A 27,897-nucleotide genomic window follows, 5' to 3' on the forward strand; every position below is an offset into this window, starting at 1 on the left:
CTATTGGTCACCTCTCAGCTCTTTTCACTACTTGGGTCTTTACTGAGCTCTGATACGTTCATAGGCAAAATTCTCATACATTGCAAAAAACACACCTTCTTAACCACTTAGTTCTTTTTTTTATGTATGTCTTTATTGATTTCAGAGGGAGGGAGGGAGAGGGAGAGAGAGAAACATCAAACCAGCTGTCATCTGCTCGCCCCCTGCTGGGGATCAAGCCGGCAACCTGGGCATGTGCGCTGACCCGAAATCCAATGATGACTGAGCTCCTCCGCAGGGCACCACTTAATTCTTAAATCTTACTTGTGGCACGTCATACCTAATGATCCATGGTGTCACATGACTTAGGCCAAAGTTCCTTCTGAGACATCACTGTAACACTCTAACCTCACTTATAGTAAAAATAAGCTAAGTAGTGAGCTAAATTTGATGGTATACCTGTGAGGCTTGAGGTTCCCAAGTGTCCTATGGTATATGAATTGATAATCACTACGTTATGCCATGCTGCTGACAAGTAAATTCCTATATGTGGATATTTTAAATAGGTTAACAAAGGTGTTTAGGTGATATTCTGGGTTCATTAGGTCACTGTATATATAAAATACCATTCAGCATCTGTATAGCATTTTACAGCTTACAAGGCTCTTTCACACATTGGTAGCAGCCATCTTCCAAGATGGCCTAATGATTCTTGCCTTCTGGTATTAATGGAGTGTGTAGTTTCCTCCCACAATGAAACAAGCTGTTATGTTTACAATAGAATATGGCAGAAGTGTGTCTAAGATCTGAGTCTAGATGGTAGAAGGCATTACTGTTTCCATCTTGTACGCTTAGATGACTCACTCTGGAGGAAGTCAGCCATCATGTCATGAATTTACTCAGGCAGCCTTGTGGAGAGGAACTGAGTCCTGTCAACGGCCAGCATCAACTTGCCAGCTATGTTAGTGAGCCACCTTGGAGATAGATCGTCCAGCCCCAGTCAAGCCTTCAGGTTAAGTGCAGCCCCAGGCAGCAGCTGATTGTAACCTCACGAGAAACTCTGACTGAGCAGAATTGCTCAGCCAACTTGCTCAGGAATTCCTGACCCAGAGAAAACAAGCTATTAAGTGATCATTATTGCTTTTAGCCACTAAGTTTTGGGGTGACTTGTTACAAATAGACAGTACTGGAGAGGAAAACCTAAAATTCGACAAATTAAGCAATTTGTTGATGCTTACATATATTTAAGCACCTGTAAATTAAAACAGGCTATTTACTCTGAGCCAACCCAGAATTCTTTTTGTTGTTGTTAATCCTCACCCAAGGATATTTTTTTCTGTTGATTTTTAGAGTGGGAGGGAGGGAGGAGGTGGGGGAAACAACACATTGATGTGAGAGAAGCACATGGATTGGTTGCCTTCTGAATGTGCCCCAACTGGGGCTGGCAATTGAACCTGCAACCCAGGTATGCCCTTGACCAGGAATCGAACCTGTGACACTTTGGGTGCACAAGCTGACATTACCACTGAGCACACCGGTTAGGGCCAACCCAGAATTCTTTTTATGACACCATCCTCCTTGGGAGTTCATCCTATGACAGCAATTTCCACTGACATGCCTTTTTGCCCTACCTGTACTTACAAATTCTGTAAAAGTGATATATTTTTTCATTCTGACTTTTATGGTAGCAGCTGTAGTACAGGTGACCCCCAGACATATCCAGTATTAGTGTTTCTAACTGCTGGCCCACAGTCTTACTTATGCTACTCTTTATTACCTGAACCCACTGTTACTAAAAGGAGGAAAAAACAAAAAAAAACAAAAAAAAGCCCTGGGCTTCCTTTTACTGAAATGCAAAAGCTAAGGAAAAAAAAGAATAGTGCTAGTTTTTAAGAAAATTTTCCAAATAAAATTTAAAAACCATACCAAAAAAACATGAATCATGTATTTTCTGAGTCACCAGGACAGCTTATTGCTAGCACTAGACTTCTACCTCAAATCCAAGTTGGGCAACATTTATACTAGGCCACAACACAGAATTTACAAGAGAAGCAGATCAACTTTGGAATAGTAAAAAAACCCCAAAAAACTAAAGATTAACCCATAAACAACTGGGCAATACTCAACAACTCTACTCATCTATTGCTTATAGGCTACCTTTCCTATTAGGGATGACTTCTTTAAAGCATATTCTAGAAATCATTAAAGTTATGGAAGAGAATTTATTTAGCTTTGTGAGGCTTCACTTTCACAATAATAATATACCCTTGGCACAGGAAGACCCTTTTAAAGTTTCATAAGTTTCCTTAACAAGGTAAATACTTAGGTTGATTTTATGAAGCTTTCAGACATTAAGTTTGAGAAAGTTAATGGTTACCACGATTTGGATACATTATTACAATCAAAACAGTAAAGTAAACCAAAGACTTTCTTAACACCCCTGAAAACATAATAAATTGCAATTTCTAACCAAACATTTATACCTATGCTATATTCATTTTGATCTGATTTTATACTGATATTTTTTTCTGAAAATAGGTTACAAATAATCAAATAGTGTTAACTCCCCAGTCTTAATACCACAAAGTCACTGGATTTCCCTTGCCTATATTTTTATTTAGAGTAGGATGTGCTTGTTAAGCCAGTCATACTCCAGTAACTTTGTGAATGAAAAAAATGTTAAGAGAATTAAGACCAACTAATGGAGTCATTATTTCATTTATCCTCATTCAATTTCAGGAAATCACTTCCAAAAAGCAATTCTGCCTGATAAGCTCATGTCTAAACAGAAACAAAAGTGAAATGATGGGAAACCTATGGTGGTTTACTAGACATTGTGTGCTTTTAATAGTTCAACACTGGTAATACTTGATAATCAAAAGTAAATTAATAGTAACATTTTTAAATGTGTACTTTAATAAGTATAAAGTATATAAACAATTAGGTAAGCTTGTGGAGCTGACCAAGATACATAAATTAAGAGATACAAGTGTCTATCTAAATTTTCTCTTTTTCTTTTTTTTTTCACAGAATATTTATTAAAGTTGTTGAATGTATAATTTCTCATCTGTCATTTTGGAAGTCCTTTATTGTAAAGACTATTCTTTTGTTTGATAACAAACAGCAGCCACAGTGTCAGTGATTATTCTGGACCTCCACGCTGAAAAGGAAAAAATAAAACAAGATTAGGTGTCAAGTTTACAGAAAAAATGTTTTCATGGCTACTATACAAATTTACACTATTTTAAGCAAATGATCTTTAGCTTTTGAAAACAATTTTGGGTTTTCTCATTGCTTTTGGGCACTCATAGAAATGTTATAAATAATTTCAGATCTGGAAGGGACTCAGGTTGATCTAGATCAGTGGTCCTCAAATATCATAGTCTCAGAAGCCCTTTACACTCTGAAAAATTGAGAACCCTAAAGAGCTTTTTTTTCATGTGGTTATACTGATGGTTTCTACACATATATTCCTTCATGCACATTAACTGAGGGCTTGGACATGGTTTATTTCTCATAGTCCTGGCCTATCAGACCATCTGTCTCTTAGCTATGGACACACCATGACAAGACAATGGGAAAGGCATGTAAATCAGCATATGAAATTCTAAAAGCCAAAAATGTTAAGGTGTTTTACATAATATATTGATAAAGACCAACAACATACTTGGATATATTCAGCTTCTTCCTGAGACATAAGTTTCCTTCTATATTTCTGAGGTAAAGTTTTTATTATTTCTGCAGTGTCTGGTGGACCCTGGTACATCAGCCAATCTGGTGATTTACTTCCCTTAGAATGTTGTGAAATTGAAGAAGAGTGAGATGGTAGTCCTGCTGATCTCGAAACTTCTGATACTGAAATTTAAAAAAATGTAATTAGAGAAACTGTGCAGGTGTCTTAAAATACTATTTTGCATTCTCTATTATTGAATAATCTAGTCATTCTTGAAATAAGTATTGTAATTCTGAGAGGTAAGTATTGGAGAGTAACAGTTGGGTAGAGCTATATATAATTTCATAAAGTTTTAAAACAAGGAGCTAGTTAAGTGAGTTACTAAATTGAACAAGTTTGTAAAATAATGAAATTTCTAGGTAGTGGAGTTCAAGCCATATAATATAGATAACCTACATTACTTAAGTTTTGTCATATGGTGGATAGGTAATATCTTACAATGGGGAATAAGAACTTTGGTAACTATAGATGAAATTCATTTTCTCAATACCTTTATACTTGTTTATCACCCATATCTTAATTCTTCAAGAATTATAATAACTTAAAAATATCTGTATAAAATGTGTTAAAACTCTCCCTGAATTAAGAATCAAATATCTTATAATAAAGACAGGGACAGAGGCTCTGGTAAAATGGAGAGGTCAGAGAAAAACAGGACTTGTTCAGAATCTTCAGTTAGTTTATGATTGCTAAGGTCTACAGCAATCAAGGAAATATTTACTGATTGAATGAACAGATAAATAAGTGAGTGAAAGAAAAGGTTAGCTGGGAGAGTAATGCAGAAATGGTTATTCCTCACAATATCTGCAAATGTAAGTGTGGGAGATTATTCTAAAGGATAGAAGGAAAGAAATGTAGAACAAAAATTCCCCTTCATAATAAACTTGAAGTCATTAAAAATTCAGAGACATCTGTTGAGACATTACTTTTTTAAATGGAGGTAATAAGTTAATTTCTACTTGCATGCATCTAAGCTACAGAATCTACCTGATTTTAAAATAATAAATATGGCCTATAATAGGATATTCATGTATAACTATACATGTACACCTTTTTAAAAAAAATCTATGTCTTGGCCGGGTAACTCAGTTGGTTAGAGCACTGTCCCGATACGCCGAGGGTTCAATCCCAGTCAGGGCACATAAAAGAATCAACCTATGAATGTATAAATAAGTGGAACAACAAATTGATATTTTTCTCTCTATCTCCCTCCCCCTTCCTTCTCTAAAAATCAATAAATGAAAATTAAACAAAAAATAATCTAAAGTGCAACTTACCATTGGGTTTGGGATTGTCTCTCCTGTCAGGGAATCTTATTAATGGAGTATGTGGCTTGACTACCTAAAGGAAAAATAAAATGCATAAAAAAAGATGAAACACTAAAATCAACTCATTATATAAAGATATATAAGAAAATCTGAGCCACACAGATACCCCTTCATTACAATAAAATTACTTAGTATTTGACAGCGATTTTAAATTTTACTATTTTATTCTTCTCCAACCAAGGCTGGTCTATGAATTATTTTTTACTTTTAGTTTTTAAAGTCTTTATTGATTTCAGAGAGAGGCAGGAAGAGAAGAGACAGAAACATCAATGATGAGAGTCATTGATCGGCTGCCTCCTGCACACCCCCTGCTGGGGATCGATCCTGCAACCTGGCCATGTGCCCTGACCGGGAATCAAACCGCGATCTCCTGGATCCTAGGTCGATGCTCAACCGCTGAGCCACGCCCGGCCAGGCTGGTCTATGAATTATTAACTTGTTTATCTTATCTGCTATTCATAACTTTGTACTTTATACATCATAAGACATTTTACTGTAATGCCAACTGACCTCAAAGTCGACCCTATGAAAAAGATGACACGACTTTATGTTGCATGACATATATCACCCTGCTGATTGATAAGAATTGGAAGCTTCCTGACTTGTATTGAGTGTTGTTTTCCTACTCTGTTAATATCTAGTAGTTTAGAATAGGTCAAAAAACATATTGAAAATTAGGTAATTAAAAAAATAGTTTTTCTAACTACAAAAGTAACCTGTGCTCTGCGTAAAAAATTTGGAAAAAATGCAGAAAAGCACAAAGAGGAAAACACTATCTACAATCTACAATCCCAAAACCTACATAAAATAGGTTTAAACATTTGATAGCCCTTTTAGTCTTTTTCCTGTACCCACAGAAATATGTACTTCTTATTGACCTAATTCATCATGCCATTTTCATCCCCATTCAACCTAGAGCTTATGTCCTCTGCCAGGAAATCTCTCTCTAATCCCACCCATCTCCATGCCTCCACTTTCAACTGACTGCTTATCTTTTTTTTTAAATATATCGTTACTGATTTCAGAGAGAGAGAGAGATAGAAACATCAATGATGAGAGAGTTATCATTGATTGGCCTCCTGCATGCCCCCCACTGGGGATAAAGCCCCCAACCCGGGCATGTGCCCTGATGGTGATCAGGGGGATCCAAGGTCGATGCTCAACCACTGAGCCATGCCCGGCCAGGCTGACTGCTTATCTTTTAAAACAGCTCAAATATCACTCCTCTCAAAGCAACTTCCCGATTCCAAAATCTAATACTTCTCCTCTGAGTTTCCACGGTATCCTGAACATCTTAAGAATGTTGTGCAGCTGACTGATAAATGAGCCAATGCTTTACAGGAGAGCTAAGCTCCTGGAAAGGCAGAGTCAGAGAATCAAGCACTTTTGCAGCAGTGCCTGGTACATAACATAGTAAATGCTCAAGAAACATCTGCCAAATGAGTGATTAGACTATTTGTAAGGTAGGACTAAGTATATACACATGTGAGTATGTATACACACACTTAACAATACAGGGAATGTGCAAAAGTAGGTTTACAGTTGAAATACAAATAAATAATACAATAATTAAATAATAATACAAGAATAAAGGATACATACATACATACACCAGAGAGAAAGAATCCATTTCAACATTGCTTTTGTACACTTAAAACTATAATGCAATATGCTCTTACAGATTAAATTCTCACACTAATTGGGATTCCCCTTTTTTAACAGAAAATTTAAAAAATACAAAAAAGTAGAGAGAGTAGGATAATAAGCCCTGATAAACACATTACACAACTTCAACAGTAATAGTCAATCTTATTTTATCACCCTTTTCCCTATAAGGGGAAGAAGTTGATAATTTGGACTACACTAAAAAGAAAAAGACCTTTTACTCAAAAAAAATATATAGCATATCCAAACTTAAAAAAACCAACTAGTTAAAAAAATTTTATAACAGGCCAAAGGTTAAAAGCCATACTATATACAGCACTTGTATGTCCTCCCAGCTAATAAATGAAAGTGGCTCTTAACCGTATGAAAGGACGGCCAGCCTCACACATAGGAAGAGAAATGAGAGGTTCAAACTACACAGCAATATTTTCATCAATTAGGTTTTACTAGATTGTAATGAACAAGTTGGGTAACGCAAGACTCGGGAAAGCTGCAGGGAAGCAGGTGCTCATTCGTTGCTATAGGAATGCAAAACGGTATAACCTCTATGAGGGAGAAATAAGCCTAAAACACAGTTCATTCAGCCTTCTCTTACCAGCACTCTCAACTCCCCCTGCTGGAGGCTTATTTTCACCTGCAAATCTCAACCCCTGAATTAACCCATCCATCCATCTTCCCCTGTCTCATGCAGCCAAAAGATTTCCTAAATGTCTCATCTGTCTCATGCAGCCAAAAGATTTCCTAAATGACAAACTCAGCTTCCTGCTCTTACTTCAGCCCAAACATATCAAATATATACTGCTTGGCATTCAGTGGGCATTTAATTAATACCTGTAACTTACTCTTTTAAAATTACCTCTGAATACCCTGCAGTCCAGCCAAATCTCTCTGCTTAATGTTGACACCATGCTTTGTGAATTTCCATGAATTTATGCCAGTGAGTCTGTTGAAATACTACCGTTTCTTCAAGTTATGGATCAACAGCCAAATTCCAAGCTCTATGGAGGCACCACGTCTGTCTTGCTGGCACTGCAGTCCCCAGCGCTGAGTGTAGGCGTGGAACAGTGGTCCTTGATAAATTTTGCTAATAAGTAATTACTACATGCTAGCACAGACTGCTTTGTATTATGAATATGAACCAGTCTTTGCAGCTGTTAGGAGACAGACCATTCCTTATTGTATACCTCACAGTATCTTTTTTTTGCATATATCAGTAGTTTATTAGTACTGTGTACTATTCCATTTTAACAAATTACCACAATTTTTTTTATCCTGCTAATGGACATTTGGATTGTTTTTGGTTTGGGAGTTAATATGGATAACATGGCTATGAACACTTTTATGAGTTTTTTATATAGGTATATGCACTCATTTCTCTTGTGTATAAACCTAGGAGTAGAATTACTGGGTCAAAGGGTAGGTATGTTTAACTATTAGAGACGGACAAAACAGTTTCCCAAAGTGGCTGTACCATTTTATACCCCTACCAGCAATGTATAAGCATTTTGGTGCTTCACATTCTCATCAATTGGTATTGTCCGTCTTTTTCATTTTAATCATTAGGTGGGTGTAGTTGTACTTCCTGGTTTTCATTTGTATTTTCCTGGCAAGTAATGATATTAACCAACTTTTCACAGGCTTATCGCTCATTTGGATGTCTTCTGTTGTGCAGTATCTTTTTTTTTTAACCCATTTATTTTTATTTTTTTAAAAATATATCTTTATTGATTTGAGAGAGAGGAAAGGAGAAGGAAAAAGAGAGATAGAAACATCAATGATGAGAGTCATTGATCCGCAGCCTCCTGCACGCCCCCGACTGGGGATCGAGCCTGCAGCCCGGGCATGTGCCCTAAATGGGAATCGAACCCGATCGCCTGGATCCTAGGTCAACGCTCAGCCGCTGAGCCACGCCCAGCCCAGCTGGGCTAACCCATTTTTAAATTGGGCTATATACTATGAACAACAGTTCTTTGTCAGATGTTCGCCTTATCCTCACAGAATCTTAAGTTAATGCTCAATAACTAGTGAAGATCATTTGTTGCAGTGGGACCAAAGACTGGGATCTAGGATTATCTTTCAGAGTGACACAATTTTTAAAAAATCCTCACCCGAGGACATGCTTATTGATTTCAGAGAGAAGGGAAAAGAGAGAGAGAAACATGGATGTGAGAAACATCGAGATCGGTTGTTCCTCCCAGACGGCGGGCTGGAGATGATCCAGCAACCCAGGTATGTGACCTGACGGAATCGAACAATCGAACGGGAAACCTTTGATGCAACTGGGCCACACCGGCTAGGGTAGGCTGACACAATTTTAAGAAAAGGTCGTTTAAGAAATATACTTGTGCAAACGGAAATGCAGTTCTCATATCAAAGTTAATCATAATACACTTGAAGAGTTTAAAAAAATCGTGTAAACCAACCACAAAGGTGGAGGCTGTGTTCCTTCATATCCAGTTCTGCCTCTCCTATTTAAGCTCGAGACCACAGCTGGAGAAGCAAACACAAAAGCTACCGGGAGTTAGTAACTAACGTGTGGATAAACTCAGGACAAAGGCTTGGGAAACCAACACTCAAACATACATACAGTTAAACTTAATCTTTTTTCTCTCTCTTTTAATTCCCTCCCATCGGGCCTGTAACCAGACAGCTGAATTGGTGGGGGAGACCCGAACCCCAGCGAGGGCGCAGCCAATTTAGCGCCGTTCCCAAGACCTTGAAGGGACACCGGGTCAGCGCAGGGCCCGCTGCCTTTCACTCGCCTCCGCCGCCTCCCTCTGATTGGCTGATCCGGGAAATCCGGACTATCCCAGACGCCGATTGGCCAGGCTACAGCCGGGCAGCCTCGCCCGGCCTCCCAGGAGGCTAAGGAGGTCCTCGCGGACGACAGTCCAGGGACCCCAAAGCGGCTCTGTGCCTACCTGCCGAGATGCGACATTCCCGCGGCCTGGCTCGAACCCTCAGCTCCGGTCACCGGCTTACTACCCGACCCAAGGGGCTCAAGGTCTAATTCTCACACACACCCCCGGGCGGCGCCGCTGGCCCTGCTGAGGGCCGCGGGCGCCGCGCAGTCTCCGCCACCGCCTTTTCTCCCCAGCGCGTTAGCCGTGGTCTGCACCATCCCTACCGCCCTCTGTGCGGAAAGGCTGCCAAAGCTCTTTACCTGAACGACCCTGCTAGCAGACGCCATCTTGCTGCCCATCATGACCCCTGAGAAGGGGCAGCTTCCGGGGCGCTAGAGAGGCGCAGCAATAATAGGAGTTGCGGGCAGCGGGGGGCGGGCCTTTCCTGTGACGTCAGGGGGCGGGGCGAGCGGGGATCCTCCTCCGCCATGGCACTAGCTCTTTGCCTGACCCGCCCCCTCTTCCCGCCTAGAAGCCACGTGTTTCCCGTTGTTTGGTTTTGCAGACGAAGGTTAGGTTAATTTTGCTCCTTAGGGCCATTTCCTCTTCAGAAAGCCAGTTTCTAATTTTAGTATAGTCCAAGTTTAAACTGAAAATTTTAATAAGTAATACAAGTAATACAACAGTTTTGTTTAAACTTGGGAGTTAATGGCAAGCTAAGGGAGAGTGGTCGATACTGGTCTGTACAAAACCCCCGCATGCCCTTATTGGCATGGCTTGATTTGGAATTGTTTTTTCCACTATTTGTCTTGACATTAAACTGCTGCCTACTTCAGATTTGGGAGAACTCAAAAGTTCAAGTTTTTCTTTTTGAAACATAAGCCATCTATATCATCCTCCAAAGTGATAGTAAATTCTATGATAAGTATTGTTTACATTGTTGTAATTTTTAATACACAGTATGTTGTGGCTATTCTACATAACTTTGTGGGTAATGTAGCCTTAAGCTATTATACTTAGAGTGACAAATTTGTTTTGATGATCTAGGTCAGTTATTTCTAGCTTTTTAGAAATGTAAGTAACTGAGCCCAAATGTGTGCTCTTCTAATTCAGTATGTCTGTGGAGACCAGAAACCTATTTTTAAAAAAGCTTTCAGCTCTAGCTGTTTTGGCTCAGTGGTGAGAGGGTCCAGCCAGGGACGGAAAGGTTCTGGTGTTCGATTCTGGCCAAGGGCACGTACCTCATCAGTTGCAGGCTCCAGCAGGAGGCAACCACGTGATGTCTCTCTCTCTCATGGATGTTTCTCTCTCTCTTTCCCTTCCTCTCTCTCTGAAAAAGCTTATTTCTAAATGTTGGCATTCATACTCCTTCACAGAGTTTTTATCCAGGCCTCTCTCGGATTAGTTCTCGGATAATGATAAAAGTAGCTGAAGCTGAGGCCCTAAATCCTGCCTTCTCTTCTTGTTGCTCAATTTCAGTTAGCCTTCTGTCGTCAGATCATTTGCTCACTCACCCCACTCAGGGCCCCCAATTTTTGTCTATATTCTCAATACTATTATTTGGCTATTTTCATGGACCTGGAACATGCCATCTGATTCTACTTCTTGTATTGTGTCTTCTTAAAGTCCCTATCTTACCTGGCCTTTGACTCCTATCTTGTTCCATGTACCCTGTTGCTGACACTCGCTGTAGATTTGTCAGGTGGAACTCAGCATGCATGACAGCCTCCTGATGTGATTAATACAATATAAAGTACCCAGTACAACTTTTAACTTTTCTTGATAAAAGAATATGAAACTACGTTTTATAAAATAGATCTGTCAACTGTAACAGAAACTTTAAAAAAAAGCAGTTGACCAGCCAGCATGGCTCAGTGGTAGAGCATCACTCTATGAACCAGGAGGTCCATGTTTGATTCCTGGTAGGGGCACATGCCTGGGTTGCATGCAGGCTTGATCCCCAGTAGGGGGCCTGCAGGAGGCACCTAATCAATGACTCTCATGATTGATGTTTCCCTCTCCCTTCCTCTCTCTAAAGTCAATAAAAACATATTAAAAAAATAAAGCAGTTAAAAATGAGAAAAACAAAAAAACAAACAGAAACAATGAAAAATAAAAAATAAAGTGGTTATATCTAATTTCTAGTTTACAGGAATATAGAGATGAAAGGTAGATAGGAACAGAAAGTTGTAGACAGATCAGAATAGAGAGCTTCCTACAGGGCAAGTGTTTCTCAAGTCAGTGACTAAGAAAAATGGGGTGGAGAGCTTCATCATCTCTGTTGGAGCTACTCAGTTCAATTCAACTCTATGCTATTGTGGAGGGAAAGCAGCCATAGATAGTATGTAATTGTATGGGCGTGGTTTTGTTTCAATAAAACTTTATTTATAGAAATAGGCAGCTGGTAAGCCATAGTTTATTGGCTCTGATATTGATGAAACCACCAACCAAAACCACCATTACCACCATCAACGTTTGTGTGAAAAATATTTTAACAAAAGCACCACTAGCCTGGATTTTAAAAGACGGATATAAAAATATCTTTCAGCTCCCAGATGAGAAAGCTGCTCAGAAAGGCATACTCTCTAATGCCCTCTTTAGATATGGCCAAGGTAATGGTAAGGGAGAAGCTCCCAACAGGCAGAATGAAAAACCATGGATGAAGAACTGCTTCCACAGAGCACTAGAGCCTAATCTGAAGATGTTCCCTATCCCTAGGAAGGAGCACCTTCTATCAATTGCCAAGCTATATTTCAGAATTGCTCCAGACATTGTCCACTATTGTTTGCAGCAATAGAACTTTTCAGTTCATAGGTCTACATATCAAGAGCCACATCTGAACCTGATGTGGACTATCAGGAGATCCTGAACTTTGAAAATGTGATTGGATGACATTGTTAGCTTATCTTCCCTGCAAACGGATGTGTCTTTTACTCACAGAAGGGAAGTTAATATTTGAGACCAAAATAGCAGACTGGGAGACTGTAGTCTTTTCAACAAATATCCATTTTCTGTCCCCACTCTGAAATCCAGCATGCCCCCTGCCAGGGGAGAATCACTTTCCAGCCCCATTGATGTTGGGCTGGTCAGTGGAACCTGGGTAGATAGAACATACACCTCTTCCAAATAGAAACTTTAAATGTGCTTGTGTAATGTGACTTGGCCTCCTCATAGCCATGAGAGTTTCAAATAGTGGCTGCTCCTTCAAGCCTGGCTCCTAGAACGATCCGCCAAAACATGAATCTAGGATAGAAATAACTTTTTTATAATGGTTTGGGGTTTTTATCCAGCAGGATTTCAGAAAAAGCTAACACAATATCTCTCTCATTTTTGGACTGTAAGAGGGAACACACAGGATAATAGAATCCCAGGAAAACGCAAAAAGTTTTTCAGATACTGATAATCCATTGAGGTGGGAGTCACTAATATAGTGTGCATCTGATTTATTTAGTGCTGTACCTTTGGAGCAGTAAAACATTTTACAGAATGTTTTTCTAGAAGAAAAATATGACTTGTTTTACAGCAATTTATGTAGATAATTTCCAAGAATAATCTGGCAAAAAGAATTACAAATAAATTATAATTTATCAAAAATGAAGTAAAACTATAAATATTCCCAAGAAGTGTTTAGCATACAAATTTAGGCAAATCTCTGTATTCTTAATATTGATCTAAAGAACAAATGTCAAATGTTAGTACCAACTGCAGTGCATCAAGATGGAATAAAAGTAAAAAAGTGGCAAGTTCTATTTTTTAACTTATAAAAGTAATGCATAATAAATGCAGACATACAAAAGAAAAAAGTCACAATTCCTCTAAATAACCAAAACTGCAAACCTTCTGGATATCTTTTTCTTAAAGGCTGAGCTGCTTTATTTGGGTCTCTGTTTAAAGACGTAGATGGGGGTGGGGTGGGGAAACTGAGATGTTGGACAAATGGTACAAATTTACAGGTAGAATCTGAGTTTTGGATATCTAATGCACAGCACTGTGATTATAGTTAACAATACTGTATTATATACTTCAAAGTTGCTAAGATACTAGATCCTAAATGTTTTCACCAAAAAAAATAATTATGTGACGATGGAGATGTTAGCAAAAGCCACGGTGGTCAATTTAACACGCTATAAACCTTAAACTTACACAACGTTATGTATCATTTATATCTCAAAAAAAATCTATAGTGAGATAAATCTAAAATAAGATTTGAGTAAAATACAGCTGACAGTTAAAAAAAATAGATGTGGATATGCTTTTCTAATTTTTTCTAGTATTTTGGTTGACAAAGAAATGCAGGGAGGTATTCCAAATGAGAGTTGGGACTTCTAGGAATGTAGAAAAATGTCCACATTGAGTGGACTATATGATGTCTTTCCAGATCCTTGCAAGGCTAAGATCTTCACATTTTTATTTTAGAGTATGCCAGTCACTTTAATATCATATTTAAAACAACAGAGTCCATGTGATAGTGTTAAGCTTTAAAAAAAAAATTGCAGTATAAGTTCCAAAACCACCAAAACCACATTTCACCTGAAATTTGCTATTTAAATGACACATCAAAGACAGAAACAAATAATGCCAAAATAGAATTCTCATTAGATCATAGTGAGATTCTTCTCAAGTTGCAGAACAGTTTCCTTCAAGGCAGAATCCTCTGCCCAATTGACTTTACTTCCCAAGATGAGGTTCTATAATACAAAAAAAATTTTTTTCAAATTAAAGTTTTCAGTATTTTTTAACTTTATTTTTATTGTTGACACTGTTATAAATGTCCCCATTTCTCTCCGCTTTGCCCACCTCCACCTAGCCCCTGCCCCCACTTCCCTCTGGCCATCACCACACTGTTGTCTGTGTCTTAGGTTATGCATATATGTTCTTTGTACTTTTAAAAACTTAACAAGCTCTTAAAAAACCCCCTTTAGCCTGACCAGGCGTGGCTCAGTGGTTGAGCATCAACCTAGGATCCCGGAGATCGAGGTTCAATTCCTGGTCAGGGCACATGCCCAGGTTGTGGACTCGATCCCCGGTCGGGGGGGAGGGGGTGCAGAGGCAGCTGATCAATGACGACTCTCTCATCATTGATGTTTCTATCTATCTCTCTCCCTTTCCCTTCCTCTCTCGGAAATCAATAAAGATATATTAAAAAAAAGCAAAACCCTTTCACGAATCTTATTAAATAATTATTTAACTAGGTGTGAAGATTAATCTGTGATCATGAGAAAAATAGTAATACATTACTATTATTTTTTACTTGAGAGGGAGAGGGAGAGAGAGAAACATAGATGTGCAAGTGGAACACAGATCAGCTAGCTACCTTCTGCAGGCCCCTTACCAGGGATCGAGCCTACAATCCAGGCATGGGCCCTGATGGGGAATCAAACCAGCAACCTTTCTGGCCAGGGAAAGTAATACATTCTTGTATCATCATTTCCATTTCCAGCAAAGCCTCAGCCTTGATCCCCATAATGCTAGGGAGTATTTACAATGCTGACAAGTTTTTATGCTTTATCAGTTTTTGTGGGTAGTTTTACCTACTTAGGATACTTGCAGTGGTGACCAAGATTAAAGGAAAAAGATTGCAGCTGTCGTTCAGAGTTCACTTGTACTTCTATGATGAACAAAAATTTAAGCCTAAATAATATGTCCTATTTTTAAAATGAGGTAAAAGAAGAGCTTAGTTCTCAGCCCTTGCAAAGTTTTCAAGACCCTGAAAAAGGTGAACATTTTTTGTGGTAGACAATGGAGGAATGATTAGGGTCATAATTAAGGAAAATTCTGGACATTATTCTTTGAAAAACTATATGATACTGAGTAACTGAAATATTGTTAAAACCAATTTTAGAATATTAGTGGTATATTATTACATATAAAACTTTGGCCTATATAAGACACGTTCTTGCTACAAGTGAATAAAAGGGCTAGGGTATATAAATTCAGTCAAATTTACAAAGGAAGATGGACGTAAGCTTTCAAACATGACAACCCTGGAAGGCTGATCTTCCATTAGGAACAAAGAGAGCTCCCAAGTTGGTCAAATCTATGCTCTGTTTAACAATGCAATGAGTTCATTAAATCAAAATTAACACCAATTTAGAGAATATAAATAAAAATTAAGAAATGTAGAATAACTGAAGTTTCAAAGCAGTAGGACGAAATGTGTGCCAAAAAAAATTAAAATGATTCTTAGGATGAAATCCTCCACTTGAGGTTAGCCTAGGGGATCTGATTACTCCTAATTGAATCACCCACTGCTACTAGAGCAGGTGTAAGACCTGGGGAAGAATTTATGGTGAGACATAAGACCTCATTTTCTACAAGGATGTACTTTACAAATAATAGGCATTTACTTTACATATAATAGTTTTAACTGTGCATCTTCATAATTGGAAACTGGTAATTTAAGTATTACAACAGTTCCAGAGACATTTTATAATTCAAAACTTAAAAAAACACCCTTCAGAATAAAGGAATGGGACACTTAAGATTTAAAACCTGACATGATAATAACTACCTACATTTACTGAGAATTTACTTGGAGCAGACACTATGCTAAATAGATTAACATGAATTATCTTCTTTAGTTTTTGAAAGCACTCTTTCTAAACAAGGATACTGACACTTAGATAAGTTAATAATTTGCCTTAACCGGTTTGGCTAAGTGGTTAGAGTGTCGGCCTGTGAACTGAAGCGTCCCGTGTTTGATTCTGGCCAAGGACACCTACCTCCGTTGCAGACTCGATCCCCAACCCTTGTCAGGGCACATGCGGAAGGCAACGAATTGATGTGTCTCTCTTACACTGATGTTCCCCCCACCTCCCTCTCTCCCTTCCACTCTCGCTGAAAAGCAATGGAAAAAATATCGAGTGAGGATTTTAAAAAAAAAGTTAATTATTTGCTCACGGTCAGCAACTATTAGGTAGCAGTCAGGATCTTAACTTTAGATTCCCATCACCCCATCCATGTTTTCCCTCAACTGCCAACTCGGGGTCTAATGCTCTCCACCATTATACCATTCTACCACAGAGCTGCTAAAAATCATTCCATTTAAATTGCCATAATGAAAAATCAAAGCCCTAAACATTAAATACACATGAATTCCAGATATATGTAAACAGACCAGTTTTCAGTACATAATTAATTTTTTTTTGTTAAACCTCACCCAAGGATATTTTTTCCATTGATTTTTTTTTTTAAAGAGGAAGGGAGAGAGCAGGGGAGGGAGAGAGCGGGCAACATAGATGTGAGAGAGATACATCAATTGGTTGCTTCCAGCATGCAACCCAGGTATGTACCCTTGACAGGCAATCGAACCCTCAACCCTTTGGTTCTTGGGCCAATGCTCTATCCACTGAGCCACTAACTGGAAGTAAGTCTAAAAGTAATAGTATCAATCATTTTTAAAACAGTTCTTTACCTCCCTTCTTAGTTTATATACATGTTACCTGGAACACATGTTGAATAACTGTAGTAATTTGTATCTCCGTCTGTAGCTTTTGTTGTAAGGTCTTTATCTTGTCTGAATTTTCCATACTGTCCAAATCATCTTTCTGTTTGTTCTTTTCAGTCTGTATTTCTAAAAACTTACTTTCTGAAGCTCGTTTTAATTCTGAGGTTAAAAATAAAACAATATACTATATATGACAACTCCTACAAACAAGAATCTTTAAAAATTATAGTTACTTCAGTGAAAATTTTTAACGAAGAAGAGCATTTTAGGTTGCAGTTCTATTCTGATCTGAATATGACTTCCCTGGTGCAAAATACCAGTATCTTAATTTTATACTTAGCAATGCAAATGTTCAAGGTTTTTATGTTGACAATAATAGCTGTCAACAAGTGTTTGAAGTGGCATTGTGTCAAAGAGGACCTACTCTGGGTACGAAAACAGGAAGGAGGAATATGTAAACAAACAGTTTTCCCTCCTTTATTTATAAAATGACATATCACCAAGTTAAATTTTCAGTGAAAAGTAAGGTTCCCTTTGCTAGGGATAAACACCAACCAATTTTTATAATTCCTGAAATGTTCAAAGAATGAAACTACTTGAAAACATAAATGGGCATGGCTCAGGAGCTTGGCTCCTTGACACCAATGTATCAAAAGTAGGTTGGAAAGCAATGGAAAAATATTAGGCATCCAAAGGGTAATTAGATCAGATGACCAAGACTACTTCTGACCCTGACATTACTTAAAACCAGACAAAACTGTATATTTAAATATATAAATCATGACTACACTGTTAAATGAAAAAAGCATTATACAACAGAATAAAGTGATGCCAATTTTATAAAAAATAAGCACTGAAGATCTCTTAGTTGGTAAAATATTTAACTTTTCCTACATATGCTTTTCTGTTTCCAAATTTTCTAGAGAATGTGTACTACTTTTGAAATAAATATTTCAATAATTTCAATGCAAAAAGCCATCTCATGTTCAAGTTAAGAAGCTGTAGAACTATATGTATCAACCGACCATTTAAAAATTAATATATAAATATGTCTAACTGTGGTCACACAGGAAGGAGGCATGACTTTCACATTAGACTTTTCTGTATCACTTGATTTTCTGCCACTGAGAATTGGTTACTTTTGTGATTTAATGTTCTAAACCAACAAAAATATATCAAGCAAAATGCATTTTATATACTACTTTTAAAATTGCCACATCTAAAATTTTAAGGAAATTTGAAAATTAAGAAATTTCTCAGTAGTTGAGAGATGTGGCCTCAACAATCTCAATAGTAAGTAAAAATGTATTATACAAAAAAAACTAAACACTGTTCTACATACCAAATCTCTTCTTTTTAACATCAAGCAGTTTGTTCTCCAAATTCCAAGATTCCTGTTATTAGAAATAAAAAGATTAAGGCATATTACCTAAGAACAAACCTGTAATATTTAAATCACTGAATTTTATCTTAGTTTGTTTTCAAAAACTCCAGTTTTTAATTCCTTCACTTCCACACAACAAAAGAGGAGACAGCAGCTTAAATTATAAGGAGACACTTAGCAACATAAGTGAAAAATAACAGAGTTATGAAAAAGACAGCGAAAACTTAAGGACAGTGAATTCCAACCATACCAGTCCCTTTGGACAATCCTATTTAATCATATATAACAGCAAGAAAGTGTCACTGAAATCATGAGAGTGCATAAGCAGCCTAATGTGCAAAGTTACCTGCTGTGATTTCATTATTATCCTATTTAACTCTAATATGTGTTTCATGTTGTCCATGAGCTCACTGAAATGGAATAAAAAAAATGTTAACCTTAGTTAAAAGTAATCAACCTCATTAATGAAGGAATCAATTAGAACATATTCACTTTCAGTAATACACTTCAATAAAAAGCCATCATTTAATAAATTACATCTGGAAAAGTTTGATGTAAATTAAATTTCTGTTTAAAAATACAGATGGCCTGCCAGCGTGGCTTCGTGGTTGAGCATTGACCCATGAATTAGGACATCGCTATTCGCTGTTCGATTCACCATCAGGGCACATGCCTGGGTTGGGGGCTCGATCCTCAGTAGGGGGAGTGCAGGAGGGAGCCAATCAATGACTCTCATTGATGTTTCTCTCTCTCCCTCTCCCTTCTTCTCTCTGAAATCAATAAAACATATTTTTTTAAAAAAGATGCATTTGCCTGGAAAAATTTTTGGTCACAGGCAATAAAAAATATCAAATTTAAGCATGTAAGAACATTTCTAAAAATCTCATATTTAGGGAGAAAATAAAACTCTTAAAAACTTGCTAATAAGTTGCTTTTTAAAAAAAACCAACAACTTTATTTTTAAAGCAATTTTAGGTTCACAGCAAAACTGAATAGAAAGTAAGTCCATGTACCCTCTGCTCCTACACACACACAGCCTCTCCCACTATCAACGCCCCCCTGCCAAAGAGGTCCATATGCTACAAATGATATTTATTTGACACATCATAATCACACTAAGTCCATAGTTTACATTAGGGTTCCCTCTTGTTGTACATTCTATGGATTTAACAAACATATAATGACATGATTCCACCACTCCAGTATCATACAGAATAGTTTCACTGAATTAGCTGCTTTTTAACCCCTTTTCTTCAACAAAGATTTGCCAGTGCCTACTACATACCAAGAACTGTGCCAGGCAGTAGGAATGTAAAACAGAATAAAGCACAGTACCTGTTTTCAAAGGGAAAAGAGCCTGGTTGGGGAGAAAAATAAATCCACAACTATAGTATGGTTCCATTACAATCAGTAATGGATATGAACCATTGTTAAGAGTTGTGCAGAGTGGAGCAAGGGACACCCTCAAATCTTGAAGGACATGAAGTAATTACCTAAGTCAAGTAGTTTGGGATGGCTAGAGCCAAAGGGTGTGAAAAACAGTTCTACTTCAAACTGCCACAATCCCTTGAGAGGTTTGTTAAATGTAGACTGCCAGCTGCCCTCCCCACCAAGCCCCACCGCCAACCCTGTACCTTGGTTTTTAGATTCAGAGTCAGTAGGTTTGGGATGGGACCAGCAATGTGATCATTGTGAAATTATGAATTACTGTGATATTGTAGGAGTGTATTTTGGAGGCTGAAAATGGGGAATGTTTACATAAATGTGAAAGAGCTGAACTCATTTTCTGCTGGTTACAGCTGTACTTGGTTGTAAAGTTTATGAAGAACCTGTCCTGTATCCCTTTAACTCAAGAATGTTTTAAGCTCTCATTTATGGGGGAGCAGTAGTTAGTGAGCTCAAGTTCATATTTCAGAATTTATGTAACCCTGGATTTTTTTTTAACCTATGTTTTTATTGATTTCAGAGAGAGGAAGGGAGAGGGAGAGATAGAAACATTAATGATGAGAGAGAGAGTCACTGATCAGCCACCTCTTCCTGCATGCCCCCTACTGGGGATCCAGCCAGCAACCTAGGCATGTGCCCTGACCGGGAATGGAACCACAATCTCCTGATCATAGGTCGACGCTCAACCACTGAGACACATTACCTGTGCTGTAACCCTGGATTTAAACAGAACACTGGGAGAATGTGTATAAGTCTGAACTAAGACACCAAACTAAGACGTCAAGATAGGGGAAATGCCCAGATCCATCTTAGTATTTTTCTACTGCTCATGGGAGGGGATTTTTATATTACATGATTTTTAGAGCTTTGGGAGACAAGATCACAGATAAGGCTCCTAAGGCCATATATTTAGAACCAGATTATAGAGGACCTTGACTGCCAGTCTCTATTTTATATTCCTTGGCAAGCTGTTTAACGTATACAAGCTCATTTTTACCAATGAAAAATAAAGGGTATACTTTCTATCTATCATTGGGTTGTTGTTAGATTAAATGAGATAGCATTGTTCCTGGTTTTCAGTAAATAATGCATAAAATAAAATTTCAAACCTTCCTTCAAAATTATCAGACTATATGGTTAAAACCTAAATTGCTTCTTAGCACTGCAGTATGAACAAGATGTCAGACGGACTATAAAAATTGTTGTAACTGCCCTAGCTTGTTTGGCTCAGTAGTTAGAGTGTCATCCCGAGGACTAAAGGGTCTCAGGTTCGATTCTGGTCAAGGGCACATACCTCAGTTGCAGGTTCCATCCCCGAACCGGTGGGCACGTGTGCAGGAAGCAACCAATTGATGTGTCTCTCTCATATTGATGTTTCTCTCTCTTTCTCCCTTCTACTCTCTCTGAAAAGCAATGGGGAAAAAAATCAGGTGAGGATTATAAATAAATAAATAAGTAAATAAATAAATGAAGTAGTAATGCTGAGAAAGGTCCACAAAAATTCCCATCACTTTTCTTATTCCCCAGATAAAGCTGGTTGGCAGTGACAGTTAAAAAACAAAACAAAAACCATGAGCCCTGGATGGTGTGGCTCAGTTGGTTAGAGCATCACCCTGTACACCAAAAGGTCACAGGTTTGATTTCCAGTCAGGGCACATACCCAGGTTGCAGGTTCAATCCTGGGTTGGGGCCCATATAGGAGGCAATCGATCAATGTTTCTCTATCACATTGATGCTTTCCTTTCTCTTCCTTTCCCTTCCCCCTCCCTTAAATGAATAATAATAAAAAATCACGAAACTAAAGTCATTATGCAGATCCCCTTTCTTATTACCATCCTTACCAAATGCAGAAAAAAATAGTACCTAGTCTGAACGTTACTTTTCTCCAGTTTTTTTCTAAGTGCTGTGGAAAGTTGCATCCTATGAGAGAGAAAAAGTTTGTGTTAGAAAACATGGATAACATTTACAGTACATTGAAAAGAAAATTAAAAGAATGAAAAAGATCAACAAGGGCCTGAAATGGAGAGTTAGGAAATACAAAGCCACGCTTAACTGTAAACTTTAAAATATGCCTACATATAAACAAGCTCCATAAATCACTTTTAAATTCAAATAGCTAATAAATACGTAATAATAAAAAAGCAATCAACTCAGCAATATTAGAGCTCTTCCCTTTTGTCACACACAAGAAAATTCAATTCATTAAAAGGTGGTATCTTAATACCTCTAAAGTCACCTTAGTTAAAAAATATAACCTATATAACAGGCCAGCATATGAGATGAGGGGAAAAGCTCACTGCTGAAGCAATTAAAAGTGCTTTAACCACTTTTCAGTTAAATGTATGAAGAAATTAATCTAGGAAGGCCAGAAATACAAGAAAGTAGTTTTAGAAGTCATTTACTTAATTGAGATTAATTCAGATCACAAAATCTGTAAGAGGCCGAGCACAAAGCAAGCACTCAAATATTTGTTGCATAAATTTTTAAACACAGACAAAAAACTTATAATTAAAAAATATTTACTTTAAACTCAATGACAATTCTTTTACTCAATTAAGTTACTGGAATAAATAAATCCATGTAATCCTTTCAACACTGAAAGGGATTTAACCTCACCTTTCTGTGGTCTTGATTTGACATTTCCTTACTAACGCTGTATTATACAGCTTCTTCAAATGGAGATATGAATGGTGTGACTTCTCTCAGGGTTCAAAATTTGTGTGACCATTATCTAATCATCATTTTGCTTAATTCATTTAGACTAAAATATTTTCTCCACCTCAAACCATACCCATTTTGCATTCAGTTCACAATACTTATATCTGAAATGTAATAATTACCTGTCTAATGCAAGCTTTTTCATTTCAAAAGCTATTTTCACCTCTTCAATTTCATTTTCCAGGTCTTCAATTTTACTATCAAAGAAGCATAAACAAAAGAATTTCAGCACTATCAGAAAAAGTCACTATTGGAATAAATGTTAAAGTAAGCCTTTGAAAAAAGTAACATGGCTCTATCTAAATTTAAGTATTCTATAGGCTCACAGCATCAATGCACTTACAGATTTGCTAAACTGATGCCTCCTAAAATACTTTGATAAATATCTTGTTTATGGGGGAATGCCAAAAGTGCTAAAAAGATCATCCATGTACATGTAAGTCTACATCCCATACCAGCAAGTTTTCAATACATGCATGACAAATTACTTGGGAAATAAAAGGGGGGGAGGGAGGGAGGAAGGCAATATTATAAGATGGATATTATTAACTTTTAGTGAAAACCACAAATAAAGTTTAAAATATGACATACGTTTCAATTTGCTTTTCTGGAATGATTTCTTCTGGAGTTTTTTCTTCATCTACAAAGAAATAATTTTTTGAAGTTAGCAACATTTCAGAACAGTGTTGTCCAGAAATATAATGTAAGCCACAAATAGAAACCATATATATAATTTTTAATTTCTAGTTTCCGCGTTACAAAAGAAACAAGTAAAAATTTTAATACAGCTTATTTAACCCAATAGATTCAAAATAGTATCATTTCAACATGTAATCAACTTAAAATTACTAATGAAATATTTCTTTCTTTCTTTTTTTAATCCTTACTCAAGGATATTTTTTCCATCGTTTTTCAGAGAGAGAGAGAGAGTGGAAGAGAGGGGGAGGGGAGAGGAGAGAGAGAAAAACATAGATGTGAGAGAGACACATCTATGGCTGCCTCCCAAACTCGCCCTGACCGGGGCTACGGATCAAGCCTGCAACTGAGGTAGGTGCCCTTGACAGGAATAAAACCTCAAACCCTCAGGCCAAGGGCCGATGCTCTAACCACTGAGCCAAACCTGCTAGAGCGCTAATGCAATCTTTCACAATCTTTACTTCTGTGTGCATTTTACATTTACAGCCCTTCTCAATGAAGACGAACCACATTACAAGTGTTCAAACAGTCACAGAGCTAGCGGCTACCACATTGTACAGAACAGTTTTAGAATTGTAGAAAATAAAAGGGAGTAATAAATGAACAAGAGCAATATAAAAAATTAACTATGTCTATATAAATTGGAAATTAAAAATACCATATACAACTGTATTAAAAAACATGAAATACTTAAGAATCAATTTAACAAAATATGTGTATGACCTCTACACTGAACACTACCAAGTATTTTACTGGAAAGATATACTATGTACATGTATTGGGAGAATCAGTATTGCTAATATAGCAATTTCCCCCATATTGATCTAAAGATCCTAATCAAATCCCAGTCAATACAGGTGCCCTGTTCATTCCAGGTCAGGGCACAAGCCCAGGTTGCTGCTCAATCCCCAGTAGGGAGCGTGCAGCCGGCAGCCGATTAATGTTTCTCTCATAGATGTTTCACTCTCTCTCTCCCTTCCTCTTTCTAAAATCAGTAAAAGCATATTTAAAAAAAAAAAAAAAGATCCCCATTATCCAGTGCTTTTCAAGATATAGGTCTCAGACCACTAGCTTCATAATTATCTGATGTGCTAATTCAATCTTCAAGTTAGTTGTTGATGGTACAGCCAAGTTCTAGGATTCCTAAGCCCACTGGGATTTTTCAGTTCTCTGACCAATAGAACTTAATTGTCTTGTATTGTTATTTGTTTTATATCTATTTCCTGAATCCCTAACTAGTTCCGGATGGCCAGGGCAAGCTGTTTTTGCCTTCCCACATGGTATAGTATAGCATTATGCCGTCACTCCTATTCCCAAAATAAATAATTTTTTGTACAGTTGATTTTCTTTTCGCCAGAGTGCTGCTCATCATCACACACACAAAACCTTATTTGAAAATGCAAAAACTTACTTGCATCAACCAATGATTTATATTCCAAGAGTTGTTGTTGTGTCTGTGCCCTCAGCCTGAAAACAAAGAAAAAGAGAAAGATGTATTTATTGAGGTTTTACTCATCACTGTATGATAAAGCAACTCATTTTTTGGAAGCTAATGCAACAAAATGAATATAAATAAACTCAGCATTAATGTGTCCTAGTTTGGGCCTAGCCTGTTTGGTTCAGTGGTTAGAGATTTGGCGTGTGGACTGAAGGGTCCTGGGTTCGATTCCGACCAAGGGCACCTACCTCAGTTGCAGGCTTGATCCCCGGCCCTGGTTGGGGTGCATGTGGGAGGCAACCAATCAATGTGTCTCTGTCACATCAATGTGTCTTTCTCTCTCTCTGAAAAGCAATGAAAAATATATCCTCAGGTGAGGATTAAAAAAACAAAAATTATTCTAGTTTGGCCTCATTTTCTTTAAAATGGAATATGGCAGAATACAGCATCTGTGACGAAAAGTTAAAAATTTGATTTTTAAATTTATTTATTTTATTTTTTACTTTTTTATTGAATTTATTCAGGTGATATTGGTTAATAAAATTATATAGGTTTCAGGTGTATGATTCTAGAATACATCGTCTGCATATTTAAATTTATCCTTAATAGGTCATGGTTAATGAGAACTGCTACACAAAGAACTAGATCAAAATGGGGAAGTCACAAACACTAATGAGTTACAACCAGATTGTAACACATTCAGGAGATCGAGAAACATAACAAAGATACGAATTCTTGGATAGATAAGTCATAGTTTGTTCTTAGTCTACTTAATTAAAAATCTTACATGAAATAAGTAGAAAAGCTATGGGTAAATGGTAATTAGTTACTAAGTTATACTTATAAGATGTTTCACACTTACATGGTAGTTTCATAAATCTGAAACTGTTGCTTTGTGACAAAGTCACAAACAAGCTAAGAAACATTAGACAAATTTCTAAAGCTCCACGCACAGTTCCTTGTTTCAAAATTCCAAATGAAAATAGCAATTTGTTAGATGTTAATTAGGCTAGCATTTTATAAGACAGCCTGAAAGATTAGTTCCTTTTTAGGTGAGATGGGAAAGCTCTTATATCTTTAATGTTTTAGGATTTTATATTACAAGTAGGAGGGAATTTTTAAGTGAGGGTGAGCTTTATTAGCCAAAGTCCTTTAAAGCAGTGGTGAACCTGAGAAAGTTACAGTGCTTATTTTAAAAATAGCCTTGTTATGATTTAGAACAGTCTGCAAACTTATTTTGTAAAGGACTAAGTAGCAAATATTTCAAGTTTTGAGTCATATGGTCTCTGTTCGATGTACTCAACTCAGCCCTTGCAGCAGGAAAGCTGTGTTTCAGTAAGAATTTCTTAAGGGCAATAAAATTTAAATTTTATATAATTTTCAGGGGTTATTAAATATTCTTCTTGTAATTTCCTCCCCAGCCCTAAAGACATAAAAACTATTCTTAGTTTGAGGGTGGTCACAGAAAAACAGGCAGTAAGGGGGACTTGGTTGTGGTTTGCCCACTGGTCTAGAAGACCCATGCCCCTTCTCATCAAACCTTCCCTTAGCAACTGCTTAGTGGAAAGGTATAAAAATCACTCCGTTGGCCCTGGCCTGGGTGGCTCGATTGGTTGAGGTTCGGGTTTGATCCCGGTGGGGGTGCGTGGGCGGGCTTGCTGCGGGAGGCAACGGCCCACGTACAACGTACGAAGCTTCTGGATTGAAAAGGGCCGTAGGTGTCCGCTATACAATAAAGGGGAGGGCAGCCTACCTCCAGTAGCTCGAGGGTTTGGATGCACCCCGCAGACCCACTTGAAAACCGCGGCACCAGGGAGTGAGGGGTAAGAAAGCGGGGAAACCACAGCTCCGAAGGCTCAAAGGGCCCTGGGCACTACGCGGAACGCTCGCCCCAAACCTCACTGAACCCCTCTAGCAACTGTGACAGGAGGGTGTCCTTTTCCTCTCTCCTTTTCGGAGACGAAGAACGGGGTTTAACGAGCTTAATTAAGTGATGTCAGCCACTCGGGGACCTAGTCTGAATTCAAAACATTCCGGCCATTCAGAGGGAGAGGCGGGGCTCCGGGCCACCCCGCGCTCTTGGTTCGGCCCAGCGGGCCAGAGGGAACCACCTGAGCAGCAGGGTCATGGGGTCCTCTCCGGAGTCCGCGGGCTCGGCGGCGGCTGGCTCCTCGGGCGGCGGCTCCATCCCGGCTCCTGTGGACGGCGAACAATTACAGCGGGCGACCGATGGACGCTCTCGGAAGAGACCGCTTTTCCCGCCGCCGAAGTGACGCCCGGAAAGGGCGGGTGAGCGCGCGCCCCGCCCTTTCCGCCCTAAGACCCGCCCCTTCCGTCTCGCTCTTCGATTGCCGCGGTTACCGCCGGCCCTTTTGTGCCGGCTGCACTGCTTTAAAACGTGTACAAACTACTAGTACAAGAGGTTCGAAGAACTTGAAGAGTCAGCTCTTTCGGGGCTGGGCTAGAGGCGGGCCCGAGCTGTCCGCGACGCGCTCGGCGCTGTCGGCTGCCGCCGCCTGCACGGTAAAACCCCGACTCCAATGCCCGCTCGGCCTTGGCTCTGCGGAACAGCCGCGTTTTGACCCGTGTTGGCACTCTTTCCAGGCGAGGCCTCGGGAAACGGGTGTGCCGGGTAGGCTGGGGAAGAGAAATAGAAGAGGCTTACGAAGACTTTGACCTGAGCTTATAAGGTTCAGACCCCTCGTCTGGCGGAGGAACGAGTGGCCCAAGTTCAAAGACACCCCCGGGAGGCCACCTGCGAGGCAGTGCAGATGCCCGAACCTCAGACTTGCAGCGTGTTCCTCCGCTATTAGTAAAATTTGCAGTCCTAGCAGAGTTGGGTGCCCCCAAGTGGCAGCCTGTTGATTCGGCAGGTTACGTTTGAGCTTTCTTAGGCAGTGAGCTGGAAATGGAGAAAATGCAGGGCTTATAAATGCCTGGTTGAGCTACTTTTTCATTATGGACCGTGGTGTAAGAGACCATGTCCTTGCAGCGGCACAAGCCCAGCAGCTCGAGTCTCTTAACGAGATGAGCATTCCCTTCTATAGCTAGTTTCCCGAGTTATACTTGATCGCACAGCTCCCCACTCTTCCTCTCCATTATCAAACACAGTTCCTGGTAAAAGATTCAAAAGGCACCGTTGGATATAAATGTAAGGTTCGCCACTCCAACCCCCAAACTCCTGTAAGAACACTTTCTCCCCCCTCCCCAAAAGTGATCC

At 38.6% G+C, this 27,897-nt stretch overlaps 2 protein-coding genes across 2 annotated transcripts; both read right to left on the reverse strand.

Annotated features, from left to right (window-relative positions):
* Positions 1–2,872: 2,872 nt before the first annotated feature.
* KGD4 (alpha-ketoglutarate dehydrogenase subunit 4) lies at positions 2,873–10,000 on the reverse strand. The gene is made up of 4 exons (XM_081131485.1): positions 9,869–10,000; positions 4,990–5,053; positions 3,647–3,834; positions 2,873–3,139 (listed from the first exon to the last, which is right to left on the reverse strand). Exons 1-4 carry the CDS (start codon positions 9,908–9,910, stop codon positions 3,122–3,124), a joined length of 312 nt encoding a protein of 103 aa, XP_080987611.1. The 5' UTR covers positions 9,911–10,000; the 3' UTR covers positions 2,873–3,121.
* Positions 10,001–12,955: 2,955 nt separating this feature from the next.
* CENPH (centromere protein H) lies at positions 12,956–26,955 on the reverse strand. Its single transcript, XM_081133493.1, has 9 exons — positions 26,789–26,955; positions 24,651–24,706; positions 23,135–23,183; positions 22,666–22,740; positions 21,689–21,745; positions 18,726–18,789; positions 18,338–18,389; positions 16,991–17,154; positions 12,956–14,236 (listed from the first exon to the last, which is right to left on the reverse strand). Exons 1-9 carry the CDS (start codon positions 26,863–26,865, stop codon positions 14,144–14,146), a joined length of 687 nt encoding a protein of 228 aa, XP_080989619.1. The 5' UTR covers positions 26,866–26,955; the 3' UTR covers positions 12,956–14,143.
* Positions 26,956–27,897: the final 942 nt, after the last annotated feature.

Source organism: Miniopterus schreibersii (assembly GCF_964146895.1).
Source record: "Miniopterus schreibersii genome assembly, chromosome: 3".
NCBI classification, from domain to species: Eukaryota; Metazoa; Chordata; class Mammalia; order Chiroptera; family Miniopteridae; genus Miniopterus; species Miniopterus schreibersii.

Coding starts and splice junctions, on each gene's coding strand:
- KGD4 (XM_081131485.1), bottom strand. CDS start 9,910: ATGATGGGCAGCAAGATGGCGTCTGCTAGCAGGGTCGTTCAG. Junction 5,054..9,868: donor CTGCTAGCAGGGTCGTTCAG/GTAAAGAGCTTT, acceptor TTTTTCCTTTAG/GTAGTCAAGCCACATACTCC. Junction 3,835..4,989: donor AGACAATCCCAAACCCAATG/GTAAGTTGCACT, acceptor TTTAAATTTCAG/TATCAGAAGTTTCGAGATCA.
- CENPH (XM_081133493.1), bottom strand. CDS start 26,865: ATGGAGCCGCCGCCCGAGGAGCCAGCCGCCGCCGAGCCCGCGGACTCC. Junction 23,184..24,650: donor TAAATCATTGGTTGATGCAA/GTAAGTTTTTGC, acceptor ATTTCTTTGTAG/ATGAAGAAAAAACTCCAGAA. Junction 21,746..22,665: donor AAAAAGCTTGCATTAGACAG/GTAATTATTACA, acceptor TCTCTCTCATAG/GATGCAACTTTCCACAGCAC.